The following is a 17191-nucleotide window of genomic DNA, read 5'->3' as shown; positions in this document are numbered from 1 at the left end:
GGCCAAAACCTAAATATCCGCAGGGCACAACTCCTTCCTTAGAAAGCCGGGCTTTAACAGATAGAAATTTCCCGTCATTCGTTGACACGCGCGAATCACTTGGCCATGGAGTTCTTTAATTAAGTAGCCTAGATTAACATCCAGAAGACAGATGTAACCTGAATTACTTAACACAAAAATGCGTTTAGTTGCACTTTTCCTAAATGATGATACGGTGCAAATTGATTTAGGATTAAATAGCCTAGGCTATATTTTCCTTATAGGCCTAATATTTATTTACTAAAAAGTACTTTGTATATTCTGTATCAAATTCCCTCCAACGTTTATTATTTCAGCTTTGAGGCTTCGAAAGATATTTAAATTATAAACTGAGTACAGTAAAACCAGGCAGCTTTCCTTTGAGCTGTAAAAGTGCATTTATTTCTAAGGAACTGACAAATTCAGCAGACCTACACATGAATTTAATGAAACAATGTGCACATGCAGAATTCATCATGTTGTTTTTCCTTACCATACATCTTTGCAAAATGTATTTTTGACAACTATAGGCTACATGATTTTGAGTCTGACAACACCCTCTGCATTATAAAAATATCACAACTAATATAATTCATTGTTTTATCTAAATATGTTAGCAGAACAAACATGAGAGTAATGAGGAAAGGTGAAGCAATTCTGAGATTTGGGCCTAAATTATGCAAGTAGAAAAATAAGAAATGGCACCTCCATGTTACATTGACATTCAGGTCTTTCACTGGAATGGGAAAAAATGTGTATCTGAGGTCATTCAGGTTACTACGGATGTCAGGTCAAATATCAAGGGGTCATGGGCAGAACATAATAGACCCTGGAGGAATGCATCATCATCTGACCCTACCAGGCGTGCATGGTCTCAAGGGTCAATGCCAGTCCCAGTTCAGCAGAACCACCATCGTCAGCTGCACCTAAAACAACATGTCTGCATTGAGGGGAGAGTCTACTAACGCTACCTCATTCTGGATGGCACTTTGACTTTTAAATCCTCAGTAGTACAATGCACTTCAGGCTGCAACAGAATTACCAAAAAAATCTGGGTAGCGGAAAATGCTTGGTGCCATATTCTTGTAATGCCAGGACGGTCCAGGACCAGTAGGCCTACTTACTAATTTTATAGAACTGGGATGTGGCATGTATTATAAATACCAAACGTAATAAAGGTTGCTGCACATCCTTTCTACTTGTCTTAACACATTGTACACTCTGCAGTATACAGGCTGGCTGTAATGAGCATGTTACTATGAACATGTTTTATTTTAGCTGGAAAGGCAATTAACAACAACATATGAGAAAAGCAGACCCTCTACCCAGTCACAAGCAGGAAGGGGTTTGGTTTAACAGAAGTGAAGAGGCCTGGACAACAGCAGAGGTCAATGAGGTGACGTACGGACCCTGAATTCTGACATTTGGAGACAATTATTTTTACCTTATGCAGACTGTCTACACAGATGTCTAGGACATGCAACCAAGGGGGAGGGCAGATTCCAAGTCACTGATAATGGACCATTGAATGAGAGGACCTTAGTTCATCATGCATCACCAGAGGAATACTGAATACTGCTAGAACCATTACATCCTGCTCAAGGGAGTCCATGCAGATAAACCACTCTGTATGAGATTTGCATTTCTTAATTTGAAATAATGTGAAAGCAATCTAATTTTGTAATATATTTATGTAATTAGTCTGTGAAAGGCCATGCCACTGGGCAAAAAGAGTAAGCACGTCTCTGCTTCCCCATAAGATAGACTGAACTGAAGAGGTCTTTGGCTGACTCTGCTTAATGGGCAACAGGTAAAGTATGGGCAAATATGAATTAGAACTAACTGCTATGTGGTTGATGGGTCTACAATGTCACAAGCATAACATATGAAAACCCTGGACTTAGTTGATATCAGCCAGTGTTGGAAACCAAAAACAATCAGATCCCATTCATCTCATTTATAACTTGAACATTTCCAGAGTAAAATAATAATAATAATAATAATAATAATAATAATAATACTGATACTACAAATATTTATATTACAAAACGTTTTAGATGTGAATATTTGGCCCATAATGCTGATTGCTTATAGGCCTACATCAAGACAGCATCTGCATCCAATAGGTTGTCCATTTCTTGAAAGACTTTGAAAATCTGAAAAAGCTTAACTGATGGCGCTCCATCTCAAAAGGTTTACAGACTGGCTTGTGTTTTGCTGCCATCTATAGGTAATACAGGGATTTTTTTTACTTCCAAGATTTTACTCAGTGTTTCAAGTTGAAAATGTGAAATGCTGGACTCTGTATGTATGATGTATAGGCTATTAGAGACACCAGCTATTTAATTTGGTATGTTACACTCCTTCCTAAGAGTTGCTGACTGGCTAATGGCACTGAAGTTAAAAATATCACAGGGGTGATAAACATTGTTAAAATCATGACAAACAGTAGGCCTATGACAAAGTATGACAAACCTAAAAAACGATCTGTCCAGACAAGCTATACCACATAACAGGGTAGAAGTCAGTTTGACATTTTAGTATGCACAACAAGGTAGGCCAAGTAAAAATTTGAAATGACAAATCTTCATTGTAGCTCATTTTATTAGACAACGTTTTAGATGTGAATGGTAGCCTGCATTATTCAGACTGCCAATAGGACCTAAATTAATATCACAGCCGTATTTGTTAATGTCCTCGAAGCCTTTAATATTAAAGACTACACTACATAGGTCCGAATTATCTTGGCCCTTTCCACGATTAGAAAACATTTTAACAGGGGAGCCATTTGTGTTTTAGTGCCATCTACAGGTATGAACAATAGAACAAGGAATAATACAATGACTTAAATTATTCCTAAATTGCAGTCAAAGGATTGGAACAAGGATATTTTTTTATTCAATCAAAAATATTTTTTTATTACTGCACGTGTGCCGTACATCTTCAAGAGAAATATATGGACCCTGTACTGTTCAAGGTCTCCTTCCCAATTTTGACCAATGGTATATTTTGTTGACAGCCCTGCCCCCCTACGTGCATGTCATCCACAACACTTTTGAGACAGTCCCTTATCTTCGCTCGAACGTGAACGTTCCCTGCCCACGTTATACTCAGCTGACCCGCCGTGGTTTTATTATGCTCGCTGCAATAGCTAGAGTAGGCCTTTGCTCAGTACATCAACGAGTTTTCACTGGATTGAATAATATAGCCCTGGTCCAACACCAAAACATGTCTTCAAACGCCAAAATCCCGATCACGCTACTGGGATCGATGGCATTTGGGGGGCGCGCTGACGCGGAGTTGAGTGAGAAAATGGTGAAAGCTTTCCTGGACCGTGGACACAGAGAGTTAGATACAGCATTCATGTACACAGATGGACAGGCAGAGACGATTATTGGTGGAATGGACCTACCCAAGAATGGTAACTGTCTCAATTGTGGACTATTGCATTACAATCGTTTCGAGTGATTGTGTAAAGCTGCCATGGCCAGGGTAGGCTGTTCAATTTTGCACAAATAGTAGAATGATTGAATGAATGAGTGAGCTACGAGCTTCTTCAACCAAACACCTGAAACACTTTATTACACGCATGTTCTGTGTATCATTCTGCAATTTTTTCATGTTTTTAATGCAGGAAGCTCGAACTTACTCCCATTAGCAATCGCCTAAATCAAATTAATGTGCACGCACACAGCCATAACTTTTGACGTGCTGCCCGACGTCTGGGGTGATCTGGACACCCGGCCCTGATCCGGTGCGGTTCTTCTAGGCCTAGTTGTTATCTGGATTAGATAGTTAAAGAATTACTTCATAAACAACTCACGCCAGGTTACTTTTCAAAAGGTGACTGCTGCAGTTAGGGTGAAGGGGCCAGTCATGATGTTGCAAAACTAAAACAATAGTCTGAAAAGTCTGGGAGAGTTAGGTTGTAAAGTAATAATAACTCTACGATAGTAGGTATGCGAAGTAACTGTGAGTAATCTGTAAGTAATAAGTACGCAGTACAACAGTAACGTCATTCATTCTCCATGTATTCTTCTTCTCCCCATATCAGAACACGTACATAATGAATAACGCGTTCTCGCCACCTACTGGCGAATGTACAGTATTCATGGGTTTCATCAGGTCCCTTTTCACAGGTTTATTAATTAATTAAGCACCATGCAGTCTGCATTGATAATCAAGGTGCTTGATTTTATACACCTGTGGACAGGGACCTGATGAAACCCATGAATAGAACACAACAGTAGGCTATGGACATTTGTGTGAAAGTCTTGAAAAAGTTTGGAAGGTATACTTCAGTAAAACATGCTAAAAGATTAGAGGTCTTAGAAAGGGAAAAAAATAGTTTGGGTATGCAAAAAATTGTATTTCAGTAAATGTCAAGCACCCTGATCACACTTTGATTTCAATCTTTCTGTCCTCAGTGAGTATCGCAACCAAAGCAAACCCATGGGATGGAAAGACCCTGAAGCCGGAGAGTGTTCGCTCGCAGTTAGAGACGTCTCTGAAAAGGCTACACACACAGTGTGTGGACATCTTTTACCTGCATGCTCCAGACCACCAGAATCCCATAGTGGACACACTTCGAGCCTGCAATGAGCTGCACAAGGAGGTATGTCAGCCAGGCTAGAAGACCATTAATGACCTCTCGCTGACTATTTATGACCATTAGGACCATTGATTGATTATAACCTTCACATGGATTATTTGTACTTTTCAATAGGCTTGTTATAGAGACTTTTCTTGTAGTTGGCTGAGCACCACCAGACATACATACCAGACATGTAGTAACATTTATTTATATTTTGCGACTTTTGCTCTTACCTCTTCACATTCTCTGGCACGTCTTGGGTTCTCTCTCTTTCTTTGGAGAGCCACAGAGCAGGTCAGCTGGAAAGGGAATTTCCACCTCATGGGTTGGCACTGACCAGATAATAGCAGACATAGAAACAGATCTGCCCCAATTCTCATCCTTTGACTAGAGCTATTCTGGCCCAGATCCTTTTATTTGCTATCTGGACAATATATTTTTCCCTGGATAGCTTGTCAAGATTACAGATACATGGCCAAGAAAACTATAAAGCTATAAACTAAAAAGCTATAAACCAATCCAGATTTGTAAACATGTTATAATCCTTTTTCAGGGAAAGTACAAGGAGCTTGGTTTATCTAACTATGCATCCTGGGAGGTTGCAGAAATCTACTGCATATGCAAACACAACAACTGGGTTCTTCCCACAGTCTATCAGGTAAGGGAATAAGATGTTGATTATTCTTTCATCTAAACTGACATTAGTATTCATTCAGTGAATGGCTAAATCCAGGCAGCTGAACTTAACCTGAGATCAAGACAAAATGAACACAAATCTGGTGTTGTTGTGTCTGTTTGATCCAGGAACATAATGATTTTCATTTAGGTTTGTTCTGAGCAAAAACATATTTTTTCATTCCTGTTCCAGTGTTCCAAGGCCTCTCCTCTAAATGGTAACCGTTTAGAATGTTATGGAAGAACTGTAAAGTTAATTCTTGTAAAAATGACATTGCCTTTACAAATTGATTTATGGCTGATGGCACGATACTATAGGCTTTTTTTCCCCGCAACAGCCTTAAAGCTTGCCTGAATTCAGTCATGGGGCGAGATTTGAAAGTAGGCAATTAGCCTATATATTATCAGATTTTAAATGTCTGTGTCCTAACTTCAGGCACAGAAAATGTCCTTGCTTTAAGACCTGGTGCTACCAACTGTATGACAGCCCTATAGATATTTTCCTAGTGTCTCTGGTAGCCTATGTTATTTCACAACGTTTCAGTAATTTAGGCTACATACATGGAAAAGGCAATTAGATGGTGTCGGATATGAAAATCCTTTTAGTAGGTCTAGACTATTATTCAGGGGAGAAACTGATTCATAAAATCTGACTAAATTCATCCTATAAGGGGTCTGAGGGGCCTGCATGGGCAGGTGACTTTCCAAGCCTAAGGACCTTTGAATAATATTCGAAGAAAGATTCATTGGAACGATAAATACCATTATTAATCGGTTATGTAAAATTGTGTGCGCGTTGCGTTTTCACTCCGGAACAAGTAAAATTGGTTTTGTTCCCATTTTTGGTTACATTCTTCCAAAAATTGTGTTTGTTTCTGGTTTTCATTTTCGTTCTTTGAACCGTTTCTAATCTCTGGTTTGATCATTATAAACCTGACGTGCCTTCATGTTCAACCCTAAGCTGTTGAACATACACGGCTCATGTCTTCCACTCAGCACTGATGTGCTCTTCCTCCTTACAGGGCATGTACAATTCCACCACAAGACAGGTGGAGACAGAACTGCTCCCATGTCTTAGAAACTTTGGCATGCGCTTCTATGCATACAACCCTCTGGCAGGTACTGTGATGACAAAATCTGACTTGTGCATTATCTCCCATCGGTATTACTGATGTCTCTACTCTGAATACACAGCCTACATATAGATAGATAGATAGATAGATAGATAGATAGATAGATACTTTATTGATCCCCAGGGGAAATTCAAGGAATTCAATAATTCAATATAAAAGTGAAGAAAATTGAAACAAACATAGATGTCGACATTACATGTCTATGTCTTCGGCAAATGCTGTCGCATACTCTTAGAATATTTTCAGTGCTGAAAAGAAAGTGCCTTGGACTATTATAAAAGCCAACAGTAAACTTAACCTAAGAGTGATGATTAGAGTAGTCTCACCATGTTCCTGCTCCATGGGTCAGCCACATTAACAGCACACCGGTCTGTCCATACAGGCGGCCTCCTCACGGGGAAGTATCACTACGAGGACAAAGACACAAGCCAGCCTGCTGGGCTTTTTTGGCAACAACTGGGCAGGAGCCTACAGAGATCGGTATGGACACACACACAGGCAAAAACACTTGGATGGAATAATCTTTGCGATGTTTATGCCAAAATGAAAATTAAGAAATTACCATTATCCACATTACACTGCATGCTTGTGGTCACTTAAATTAGGTGCAAGTAAAATCAAACTAACTTCACAGTAGTTTCACAAGTTTTACCTAACTAAAAAAAGACTTGACACTCTTTTGACCTAATGGTGTGTAGTGGATCAAATGTTCCCTTGATGAATGTGAGGAAAAGTATGCTATTGGATTCTTACATTTCAAACAACCGAAGAGCACTGTATGGAAGATGTACTTACACAGCTCTGTATTTTTGTGTCATGCAGATATTGGAAAGAGAGCCACTTCCAAGGAGTTGACCTAGTTCGGAAGGCACTGGAAGCGGCATATGGCACAAACAAACCCACTCTTACCTCAGCCGCTATCCGCTGGATGTACCACCATTCTCACCTCAAGGTAGCCATTTTGATGACCATGAGTACACCGTAATCATATGTTGGACATCTTAGCTGAAAAGTCAGGTTTTTTTTTAGATGTTTGAACTGCTTTATTATTTATAAGGCCTTTTATATAATATACTATATTTTATTATATATATATATATATATATATATATATAACAGTAAGACATCTGGCCTGTTTTATTATATGTATGAGTAACTACTCTTTTAACTCTTAATGCCTGTTGTTTGGTAGGGAGAGCTTGGCGATGGCATGATCATTGGCATGTCTACCATGGAGCAGCTCCTTGAGAACCTCAATGCCTCCGAAGAGGGTCCTTTGAAGGTAGAGGTGGTGGAGGCCTTCAAGCAGGCCTGGGACTTAGTCGCCCACGAGTGTCCCAACTATTTCCGCTAAAGGCACCAGGGTAAGCCTGCTTATTAGGGATCTGGGAGGACTGAACTGGACATGAGAAGATGGCCACACACTGAGGACTTGAGATGTGAATCAATTCCCCATTGGTATTTTTTTCAATCTATGCAAGACAGTGGATATTAATCTATTCCTGGTTGTGGAAAAATTGCCTTAATTATGACAAGCTGCAGTTCACAGACATAGAAGTCATTTTAGGTGGCTGCACTGTACTACAGTTCAGCATTGTTGGCTGCAAAAATGTGATGAATTTATGGAGATTGGACAGTTGCTATACAAGACGCTCTACTTCTTTGTTTCCAATATTATTAAAAGTCTAATTTTCTATGGCTATGGTGTGGTTTGGGTATTTAATTTACAGGTAAATACTATTTGTACTGTGATGCCTTCCTTACTCTACAGTATACTCGGTCCCATGCCAAAAATGGGGGAAAAACAACATGCTGACCTGTCTACATTATATTTTAATGTATTTATGACAGTTTGACAGTTACAAAACATCCTTTGCCGTTTCAAGATTGGAATTTACACATAATAATCATACATTAGTGGGAATCTCAAACACTGCTCCCAGCAAATGTCCTCACATGTTCCACAGTCCAGACAAGTCCAGATATTTTGTCAAATGCAATAAGGCAGGAAACAAAATAAAATTGAAGGGGAGGAGAGAGAGAGATAATGTCTTAAACATGTTGAATGTCCATTTTATTCGCTCCCATCATCGTCTTCCATGTCCTCCTTGTCTTGCATACTCTCGCTCTCTTCTGATAGCTTCTTAAAGTCTCCCGTCTCAGAGTTCCACATGCACTTTAACGTCAATTTGAATTCTGCCATTTCAATTGCAAAGAGTTTCTGAAAGAACACAAAGAACTCATATTTGACACAGAACCTACTGTATGCAACATCTGCAGTCAATTTAAAGGTAAGGTCTTTGGTCCTTGTAAAAGAATCAAATACACCCTTCACTTTGGTGCTCCTGAAGCAATGTTGTTGATTAATTGGAAGAGACACGTGAGGAGAAATGCGCTGAACTTGACAAAGTGCACTGGATTAGAATTAAAGACTACACCTTAACAAATGTCTTAATGCATAATTTATTAAGAAAGGCACTAAGAGTTTGTTAGATTCATATGCAATTTAAATGGCTGCAGAAGTCAAGTCTTCTGTTCAAGGGAAGTAATTTTTTACAATACAGTCTCGGCTAAGTTCAGAAACACAATAAGACAAGTCTGGGGTAAAACATTAGAATCTGCACTATAAAGCAGATAAAAAAAGAACAAGCAATCACTCACCAAAATGCGAGCCTGTTCAGGTGTCAACGTGTCTCCATCTTTGCATACCTCATAGTCTTTAATGAGAGTGACCACTCCTAATAGCAGATACAGAAGTCAATGAGATTACGACGGAAACTTATACGTCTGGTAGAATCACTAAATGCATTCGGAATCCATCCTCCGCCTGACTACTTACCTTTCTTCAGGGCTGTGGGCAGCCCTAACTGTCGGAGCTGGGGTTCCATTGAGTGTGGGAACTGCTCCAGTGGCCCCTCATCTAGGGTCACAGCCATCTGTGCTACGTTTCCTGCCCGGGCATAGTCTGTTTCTTTGAAGTTGTCAAAATATCTGTCAAAACAGACAATAATCATGGACTGAGAAATACAGTTGAAAAGATTTTATTGTGGAATGTGAAAGTCTTACAGAGGGCTTGCTCACTGCAGTATTAAAGTAAGTAAAAACTTTCACTAACAAACGTTGGAGTCAGATTTGTACTTACTCTTGCACCTCTTCCTTCGTTTTATTTGTGAACAAGACGCCAACTTCTCCTTTAAGGAATCTGCTGACCTGGAATATGATCAAATGTTAGGAGAGTCGATGACAGACTATGTTTCCATGCACACCATATTCAGATTAGGGACCACATTATGGCTATGGTAATATTCAGAATAAGATGTTTTCATGTGTAGCATACACGGAATATTTCCGTTTACGTGTTAATCAGCATATGGTGAATAAGGCAGGCAGCAAGCGCAGTAGAAGTAGTGTCTGCATCAGGACGTCTCAATGGTCTCTGTCCATGAATTTCATTCATGACCACAAAATAGGTTCATTAGGCCAGATTACTGCCGCTATTGTTTTGCATTATAGGCCGCTCTGAGGGTTTTTCACTGATTCTTCATCTGTTCGCTGTGCACGCAAACCTGCGTCTGAGCATTACGATGCTTTCCCCCATCCAAAAATTCTATCTTAACATTTAAACGTTCAGGTTTTAATGGATAAATTGACCCCGTCTTCACTCTAGAAGTGCAAACTTTTTGCCACTACTTTTCGCTATGTTAGCAACGTGTCAGGGCATCAAAGCAAGCTACCAAAATTCCTTGCACGAACACGCGCAGAAGGAATTTAATATTCTGAAAAGGGCATTTTCCGACTAGCGTGTTTCGATGTCACAATATTCCGGTTGCTAGGGGTGTTCTTCCGGTTTTTAGTATTCAGAATATTACCTTATTTGGGTTATGGCAGCTGGAATAAGGTGTTTACACGACTCATCGCGTAATCGGAATATTGTCATTATTCAGAATAAAACTGGAATATGGTGTGCATGGAAATGTAGTCAATGTTACACAGGACATGAATCACAATGAATTAGATCACAGTCTGGAAACTTTAAAGTGCATCATCCAGACACTGTAAAACATGTTTACCTTATGTAGGTTGTCCTTGTATTCATCTGTTGGTCCTCTACCCAAAGCAATCATCATGACTTTGTTCTTCCCAAAGAAGAACCTGAAATCGAAAATCCACAACAGGTGATACAATGCTGGCCATTGGTGTAGTGTGTAGAGTACCTCAAAACTGGATGAGCCACACTTTCCCAGGGGAAGCAATCTTACCGACTGTGTTTCCACGCTGTCCTTATGTCTTTCAATTTGTTGTTCCTCATGTTTTCCACAGAGAAGATGAAAACGTTTCTGTATATGTCCACACATTTCCGCAACTGAAGAGCCATGCAACATTAAGAGTTAGGAAACCAAATCAAACCAATCCCATGAATGTTAAGATAACCCGTACAAAAATAACTGCAGTTTTGAACGTGTCAAATCTGCACTGCACAAGTTTGAGGAATTCCTTGCAGTTCATATGCAGGCATGCAGTATTTTCGACATGAAAATGAATTGTACCGCATTGCACTTCAGAAAACAACTGCAGTTATTTCTTGTAAGGGAATGAGAAAAAAAGAATACACACCTCTTCAATTAAAGTCTGTTTCAATTCCAGCCCCTTCTTGGCTGTTTTCGTTAAAGATACTGTAAAAGAGGAAAACGGCATTCTCCATCACTTTGCAATGGCAACATACTCAGCTTGAGGATCTGGCTAAAGTTAAAGCCAATTATCTAAACTTGAATTTCCCCTGGGGATCAATAAAGTATCTATCTATCTATCTATCTATCTATCTAAACGAATAACATGATCCTACCATATCTACATTTCTCACTGTACTTAGCTACAAGGGATGCCAACTGACAATATAACAGGTCGCCGTGGTATCAGTGTAGTAGGTTACACATATATCAGAGGCTACACCAATAAATGCCAATTTCAGGCAGGGTTGACCGACAAAGACAGAACGGATCAACATGTAATGTTTATTACAAAAGTATTGGGAGGCTAATGTTAAAGGGTAAAGACAACTATGCTAATGTTGCTATAAAATCGAGCTCTTTTGCAATGGTTTAAAGCGTAATTGTAATCATAGTCTTATTACATTAATATATATAGAATTGCATCGTTGTAACTTGTTGACAACTCTAAAAACTACCACAATAACTTCAACTATCTTACTTTTCTTATCCCTCTTCGACTTCGGCATGGCTCTCACGTTGTAGTCGCAGTAGCTGTGGTAGGACCCCAAATGTTTCTATTAGTCTTCCTAGTTTTTCACGGAGCGCCTGTCTAAAAATAAAAGCAAACTGGATAAAAGATACATTTCACATTTGATTCAATAAAATATGTTACATATAAATATTACACGTTTTAGTTAGTTTATAATTACAGTGACTTTACAGTGTAATTATAGTTTGTATGGACTGATTGTCTCTTACACGAATGAAAAGATGAGTCAGGCTAAAAATTGGGCACACCATCTCGAGACAGAGGCATATGTGTTGCGATTCTTCTTTTCTCCACTAAGTGGTACAGTTGTGCTGTTTAAATATTTTATACATTTCAGGTCATTGCCTATATGGTCTGCTGAGCACGCAGTCCCAGAATTGAGATGGCCTATAAATTCTATTCATGTTATTTGTGTGACACTTATCGATATGGCCTGCAGTCTATTGTGAGGCAAAATCGGTCCGAAAAAATCATTATTTTTGATGTTATTGCACTACTGCATTGCAATAACACAGATCACAGACTGTAAAAATAAACCAAAACCAAGCATACACACACACACTCTCTCTCTCTCTCTCTCAAACACACACACACACACACACTTCAAACATATTTGAATAAGACATAAGACATAAGACATAATATTATGTATTTGTATACCCTAGATTGTTGTGGCACATCTGTTTTTTGTTAATATGCCTGTTTGATGTGATTCACCCTGAGAGAAATACAGACAGAAAAAATGTGCTGACTGACAGTCCAGCTGGACATCCTGGAAGAGGAAAATCCAGAAAGTGAAAGCCCTACCATACATTGGTTCTGTCTGTGCACTTAATGCAAGAGATTTCACAAATATGCTCCTCTACCTGGCTGAGGGGTTCTGTTAATTTGAATCAGCTAGAATGTGAACAGTTGGAACAAGTATGGGGTAGTAGTACCTTTACTTTCTGAAGCTGGGATGTCCACCTCTGTGGAGCTCTAACTCACTGTTAACCATAGCCATCGATGGATCTGAGCCAACAACCTTTATCTGTGGTCAATTTATTTTTCATCTACCTATATCCTTAACGAAAATTTAGGCTACACAACACTATTTCTATAAAGTTCATTTTCTTAATTAGGCTACTGTACAACTTTAAATCTGGTCAAATCCCTTCCAAAATGTCATTCTCACACAAAGATAGCCTATGTATTGTAATCTACAGATTTAATGAGTTCTGGGCTAAAATGCAAACCACTGTAGGCCTTCAAGAAGCTAGATTACCTAAAGGGATTGTGTAATTCTTTCTTAATCTGCACACTTTGTTCTCGAATGTAAAACCCTTCATTTACTAAATGGGTCGCCTGCTAGCAATACTCATTCCATCTGCAAGTAAACAAAGTATTAAGAGATTTCAAAATATGTGTTTGTTGCAAAGCTTGAGAATGGAGATGTAGGCTAACTGAGGCAAAAGCACAGTCCTAACAGAGCTGCCAACTTTTCAAAAATCCTTGGAGTGAGATTTGTTGGGGCCAACCAAAATTTTGCCGCATATGGCTCGTTCAGCATTATTACTGTAAAAAATAAAAGATACAAAATTATACCATTTCATACCATCAGTGGTTTGTGTTGGGACCAGGGTTAAATAAGTAAGTATAAGTATATCCCGGGAGGGAAATTTGGTCTTTGCATTTATCCCAATCTGTGAATTAGTGAAACACACAGTGAACAGAAGCACACACTAATCCCGGCGCAGTGAGCTGCCTGCTACAACAGCAGCGCTTGGGGAGCAGTGAGGGGTGCCTTGCTCAAGGGCACTTCAGCCATTCCTACTGGTCCGAAGCGCTAACCAGTAGGCCACGGCTGACCCTTAAATTAACATTAGATCCAAAAGGATCTACAACCACTGAAATGCTAAAGAATGCACCACTGATTAACATAAGTTGTAAGCCTTACCAAACAAAATAAATAGAAATAAACATTTTTGGTTATTGGCTGAACCCGCGTTCATGATGTTGTGTATCGTATGGGAGTCCGGGGGCATGCTCCCGCGGAAGAAAATGTTGTATATTTTAACATTTAAATGTATCAATCTGATGCAGTTTTGAAACACAATTCAGAGGACAGACTTGCTTATTTTTTTATCTATGGATCGAAAATTTGTGCTGTAGCCTAAGCCAAAGTTATGAGTTTCACTTATGGTCAAAAATAGTATACATTTCAGCACTCCATGAAATTATGCAGAAGTGGTCAGTGGTGTTGTTCAGCTTGTCAGCTTTCAAGAATCTGACAGTGCAGAAACGGCAAACTGGAATGATCCTGCTTTCTTTCCTCATCCTTTCACCCAGTGAAGTTATGGATCAATATAGCCATTTAATTTTGACATGCAACATTTACCGGTTGAAGCCTTTCACACCTCTATGACCTAGCAGGTGTTGAAACACCTTTAATCTGTAGGCCTAATATGACTTGCATGTCCATGCATAAACTCAGGGTTTGAATGTGAGGTAAATGCTACACTTTTATGATGAAATACATAAAAATACATTTTACTTTTTCACTAGGTATTTAAAACGACTTCAATGTCCCATTTAGAAGTCTAGTCAGGAATGGGATGGGAGACTCTCTATATCTCTATTCTTGGATGGGGGTGGGGGGGTTAAAGGGGAATCAAAGAGGTGCATGCAAAGTCTCTGCATTATTTGTCTACCCTTAACAACCGGAAACTTTCTCTCCCCTTTAATAGACTATAGCATGTAATCTCTTTAATTGATGAATTACCAATTACCCACTGATTCTACACAGCAGATGCAGGCCAGCAGGCTGACAGAGAGAGAGAGAGAAAGAGAGAATGGTAGAGGGAGAGAGAGAAAGGGAGGGAGAGAGAGACAATAACAATATATAGGTCATCAAACAAATTTACACTAAACATATAATTTAACTTCAGCTCTGTGCATATGAAAAAAAGGCCTCAGGCCCAGATCCAGCCCAGAGACTGTTGCTATCCATACTAGTTGTATTGCTTGTCTTCAGGTGGTTCCTAATGAATGCATGGCTAAGTCCATGTCTTACCATTTTGTTTTGTGTTTATTGTTAGAGGTTGGTATCTTTTGTTTTATTTGTTTATGGAAAAACAGTCTGTGTTTTCATGTCACACATGAGCTGAAGGTCATTTGTGTGTCCACGTACTGCATTGTATAGCAACCTGACACACATCACCTATGATAACAATCACATAATGTCTGTTGCTGTCGAGGCACAGTAAGGATTACTTTTCATATTTGGAACACTGTCCTGTAACCTTGCTAACTGAATGTAACTGACGCAGCAGACCTATTCTGACATTTGTAAGTGTGTTTAACAGACCTGTGGATTAGACATCCCAATACCCAAGTCTAGGGGATTTCCTCATGGCCATGTGTCAGTTCACACCATGCATCACCTCAGATGTTGCTCAACCAACCGAGAATGAGGGTTACTGTCAGCAACATCAGGATCATACAGCTCATAATGAAGTCAGACCTTGGTAAACATTCTTCTCTCCTTTCAGTGAAAAACAGACAAACACTGAGATTATTCTTCATTGGTCAAATGCTGAGATTATTTTTCTCAGCATTTGTTCATGCATTTTCCAACTTCACATGGATTTAGTGCACAGATTCGCCTAAAGTAGCGTATCCAGGAGACACTGACAGTGACCAGTCTCTATTAGGTTTGTGAATGCAGGTTAGTGACCAATGAAGGAAATAGGTGCAGTTAACTGAATATTACATACATTATACTGACTCAAAGGTATAGCCACCATGAGTACTCGACTGTGGTGTCATTAAAGTATGATGACACATTGTAGGCTAGAAAATTGCCACTGTTAATTTTGCTCTGACTCTAACCACAATTCTGTCAGACCTGACAAACTTTTGAATCTGGCCAAGTTCTTGTCCAATTTGTCATGCAACTTGAGCAGGTTCACGACACCCGATTAGAAGATGCAACAATTACTGCTCAGGTCCGATTGGATTAGCATATCAGAACTGTTTAACTGGCAGTGTGGGCACTTGGGACGTTTACTGTGAGCACAGTAGTGAGAGTAAACATGTTTTATGACACACAGCTTTAATGTTGAGGACTGAGCAGCAGCTGTAGTTTTCGTTAATGCTCAATAATATGCTAAATACTAAACTTTTTATCGATGACATCTGCTTTGATTGTAGCTATAACTTTTTCAGTTGTGTCTTGTATGTCTGCATAGCTTTTCAATTCACCACCAAAGTGAGTTGAACTGGCAAACTCCATGGACTGTCACGTCTAAATATAAATGTAGGCCTACTACAGCCTACTGAGCAAAGTGGAAAACATTTTTGTTAGTTGCTCAATAAAGATCAAAGCCATAAAAACTGATGGAAGATATAGGGAAAGATGCACTACACCTATAGCAGTCTTGAACTGACTCAACAAAGATAAGGCTCAAACAAAGATAAGGCTCAAAGCGTTCTTCCTGTACCTCTCAAACAAACAGTAGACCTCAAAGAGATAATAAAGCTTGTTGCTCTGACTGGATGCCAACCAGATGGTGGGGACACCTTGCAGGAAATGGGTCTGTCTCAAGTTCTGCATCATCTGCCCTGACTGAGCGTTACCTCTGAAAAGGATTTGAAGGAGTCTATCAGACCAATAACTGACATCAGTAAGGAGTTCTCAAATGAGGGTGTAAAGCAGAAAACAACAAAGCAAGAAAGTGAAGTTCTACTCCAATCTGCTGACAGGCTTTCAGGACCCACCTGCTCCCAGTGTAATGTACAAATAAAGTAGTTGAGAGTTGAGACCGTTCTCAAAGGCATTCAGAGTCTCTTGCAGCATAAGGTGAGACCTTGGCAAACATTACAACAATCTTCTTACTGAGTTTCTACTTCTGTAAATGAATCACTTTGAGTGAGTTTAGCAAGAATGGATTTGTTTCATAGGCATATACATATATTGCCATGTGGTGTTGGTAGGCCAAACATGACATTTTTGTATGTTGCCCATTTCACCAATTCACCTATCAGAATACTTGATAATGAGCACTGAGAATAGACATGTTTGGCTTGGTAGCTGGCCATGGTCCTGGGATGCCAATAGCAGAGATTGAGTGCAATCGATGTCTGCTGACACCCCATTTATGGGGTAATGTGATCTTAGAACTACTAGTGAAATGGAGGAGAATAGATAGATAGATAGATAGATAGATAGATAGATAGATACTTTATTGATCCCCAAGGGGAAATTCAGGACTGGTGGTGGGAGGCTTTGCAATGCCAGAGTGTGTAATGAGGATGAGTAAGGAGGGTTTAAATCTTTTGGAAATGGAAGTGGGGTGAATGATGGCTGTCAATCATCTGTTTGGGCCCCACACAAACTTTGTTTAGATATTTTTTAAATGCCACCACTATTACAACACTTCGGCACAATACCACTGTTCTAAGCCTCCACAAGTTAACAAATAAAGTGGTTGTATTTTCTTAGTTTCCAGTAACCTACATTAGACTTAACTGA

At 39.4% G+C, this 17191-nt stretch overlaps 2 protein-coding genes across 2 annotated transcripts; one reads left to right on the top strand and one right to left on the bottom strand.

Annotated features, from left to right (window-relative positions):
• Positions 1 to 3103: 3103 nt before the first annotated feature.
• Positions 3104 to 8118, top strand: akr7a3 (aldo-keto reductase family 7, member A3 (aflatoxin aldehyde reductase)). The gene is given in 8 exon segments (XM_048254678.1): positions 3104 to 3439; positions 4446 to 4633; positions 5166 to 5270; positions 6310 to 6406; positions 6803 to 6860; positions 6862 to 6900; positions 7243 to 7372; positions 7613 to 8118. Coding segments are annotated over 8 exon segments (1065 nt in total). The 5' UTR covers positions 3104 to 3153; the 3' UTR covers positions 7775 to 8118.
• A 115-nt stretch (positions 8119 to 8233) lies between these two features.
• Positions 8234 to 11731, bottom strand: mrto4 (MRT4 homolog, ribosome maturation factor). The gene is made up of 8 exons (XM_048254679.1): positions 11629 to 11731; positions 11035 to 11093; positions 10680 to 10783; positions 10491 to 10572; positions 9563 to 9630; positions 9260 to 9411; positions 9082 to 9158; positions 8234 to 8641 (listed from the first exon to the last, which is right to left on the bottom strand). The coding sequence occupies exons 1-8, from the start codon at positions 11654 to 11656 to the stop codon at positions 8495 to 8497; spliced, it is 717 nt and encodes a 238-aa protein (XP_048110636.1). The 5' UTR covers positions 11657 to 11731; the 3' UTR covers positions 8234 to 8494.
• Positions 11732 to 17191: the final 5460 nt, after the last annotated feature.

Source organism: Alosa alosa, chromosome 10, assembly GCF_017589495.1.
Source record: "Alosa alosa isolate M-15738 ecotype Scorff River chromosome 10, AALO_Geno_1.1, whole genome shotgun sequence".
Taxonomy (NCBI): domain Eukaryota; kingdom Metazoa; phylum Chordata; class Actinopteri; order Clupeiformes; family Clupeidae; genus Alosa; species Alosa alosa.
This window is presented reverse-complemented; position numbering and strand designations above follow the sequence as displayed.

Excerpts from the sequence above, each read along its gene's own strand:
- mrto4 (XM_048254679.1), bottom strand. The coding sequence starts at position 11,656 with ATGCCGAAGTCGAAGAGGGATAAGAAAA. Across the intron at positions 10,784-11,034 it reads AACAGACTTTAATTGAAGAG|TTGCGGAAATGTGTGGACAT; the intron begins GTGTGTATTCTT and ends ATGGCTCTTCAG. Across the intron at positions 10,573-10,679 it reads ACAGCGTGGAAACACAGTCG|GTTCTTCTTTGGGAAGAACA; the intron begins GTAAGATTGCTT and ends TTTCGATTTCAG.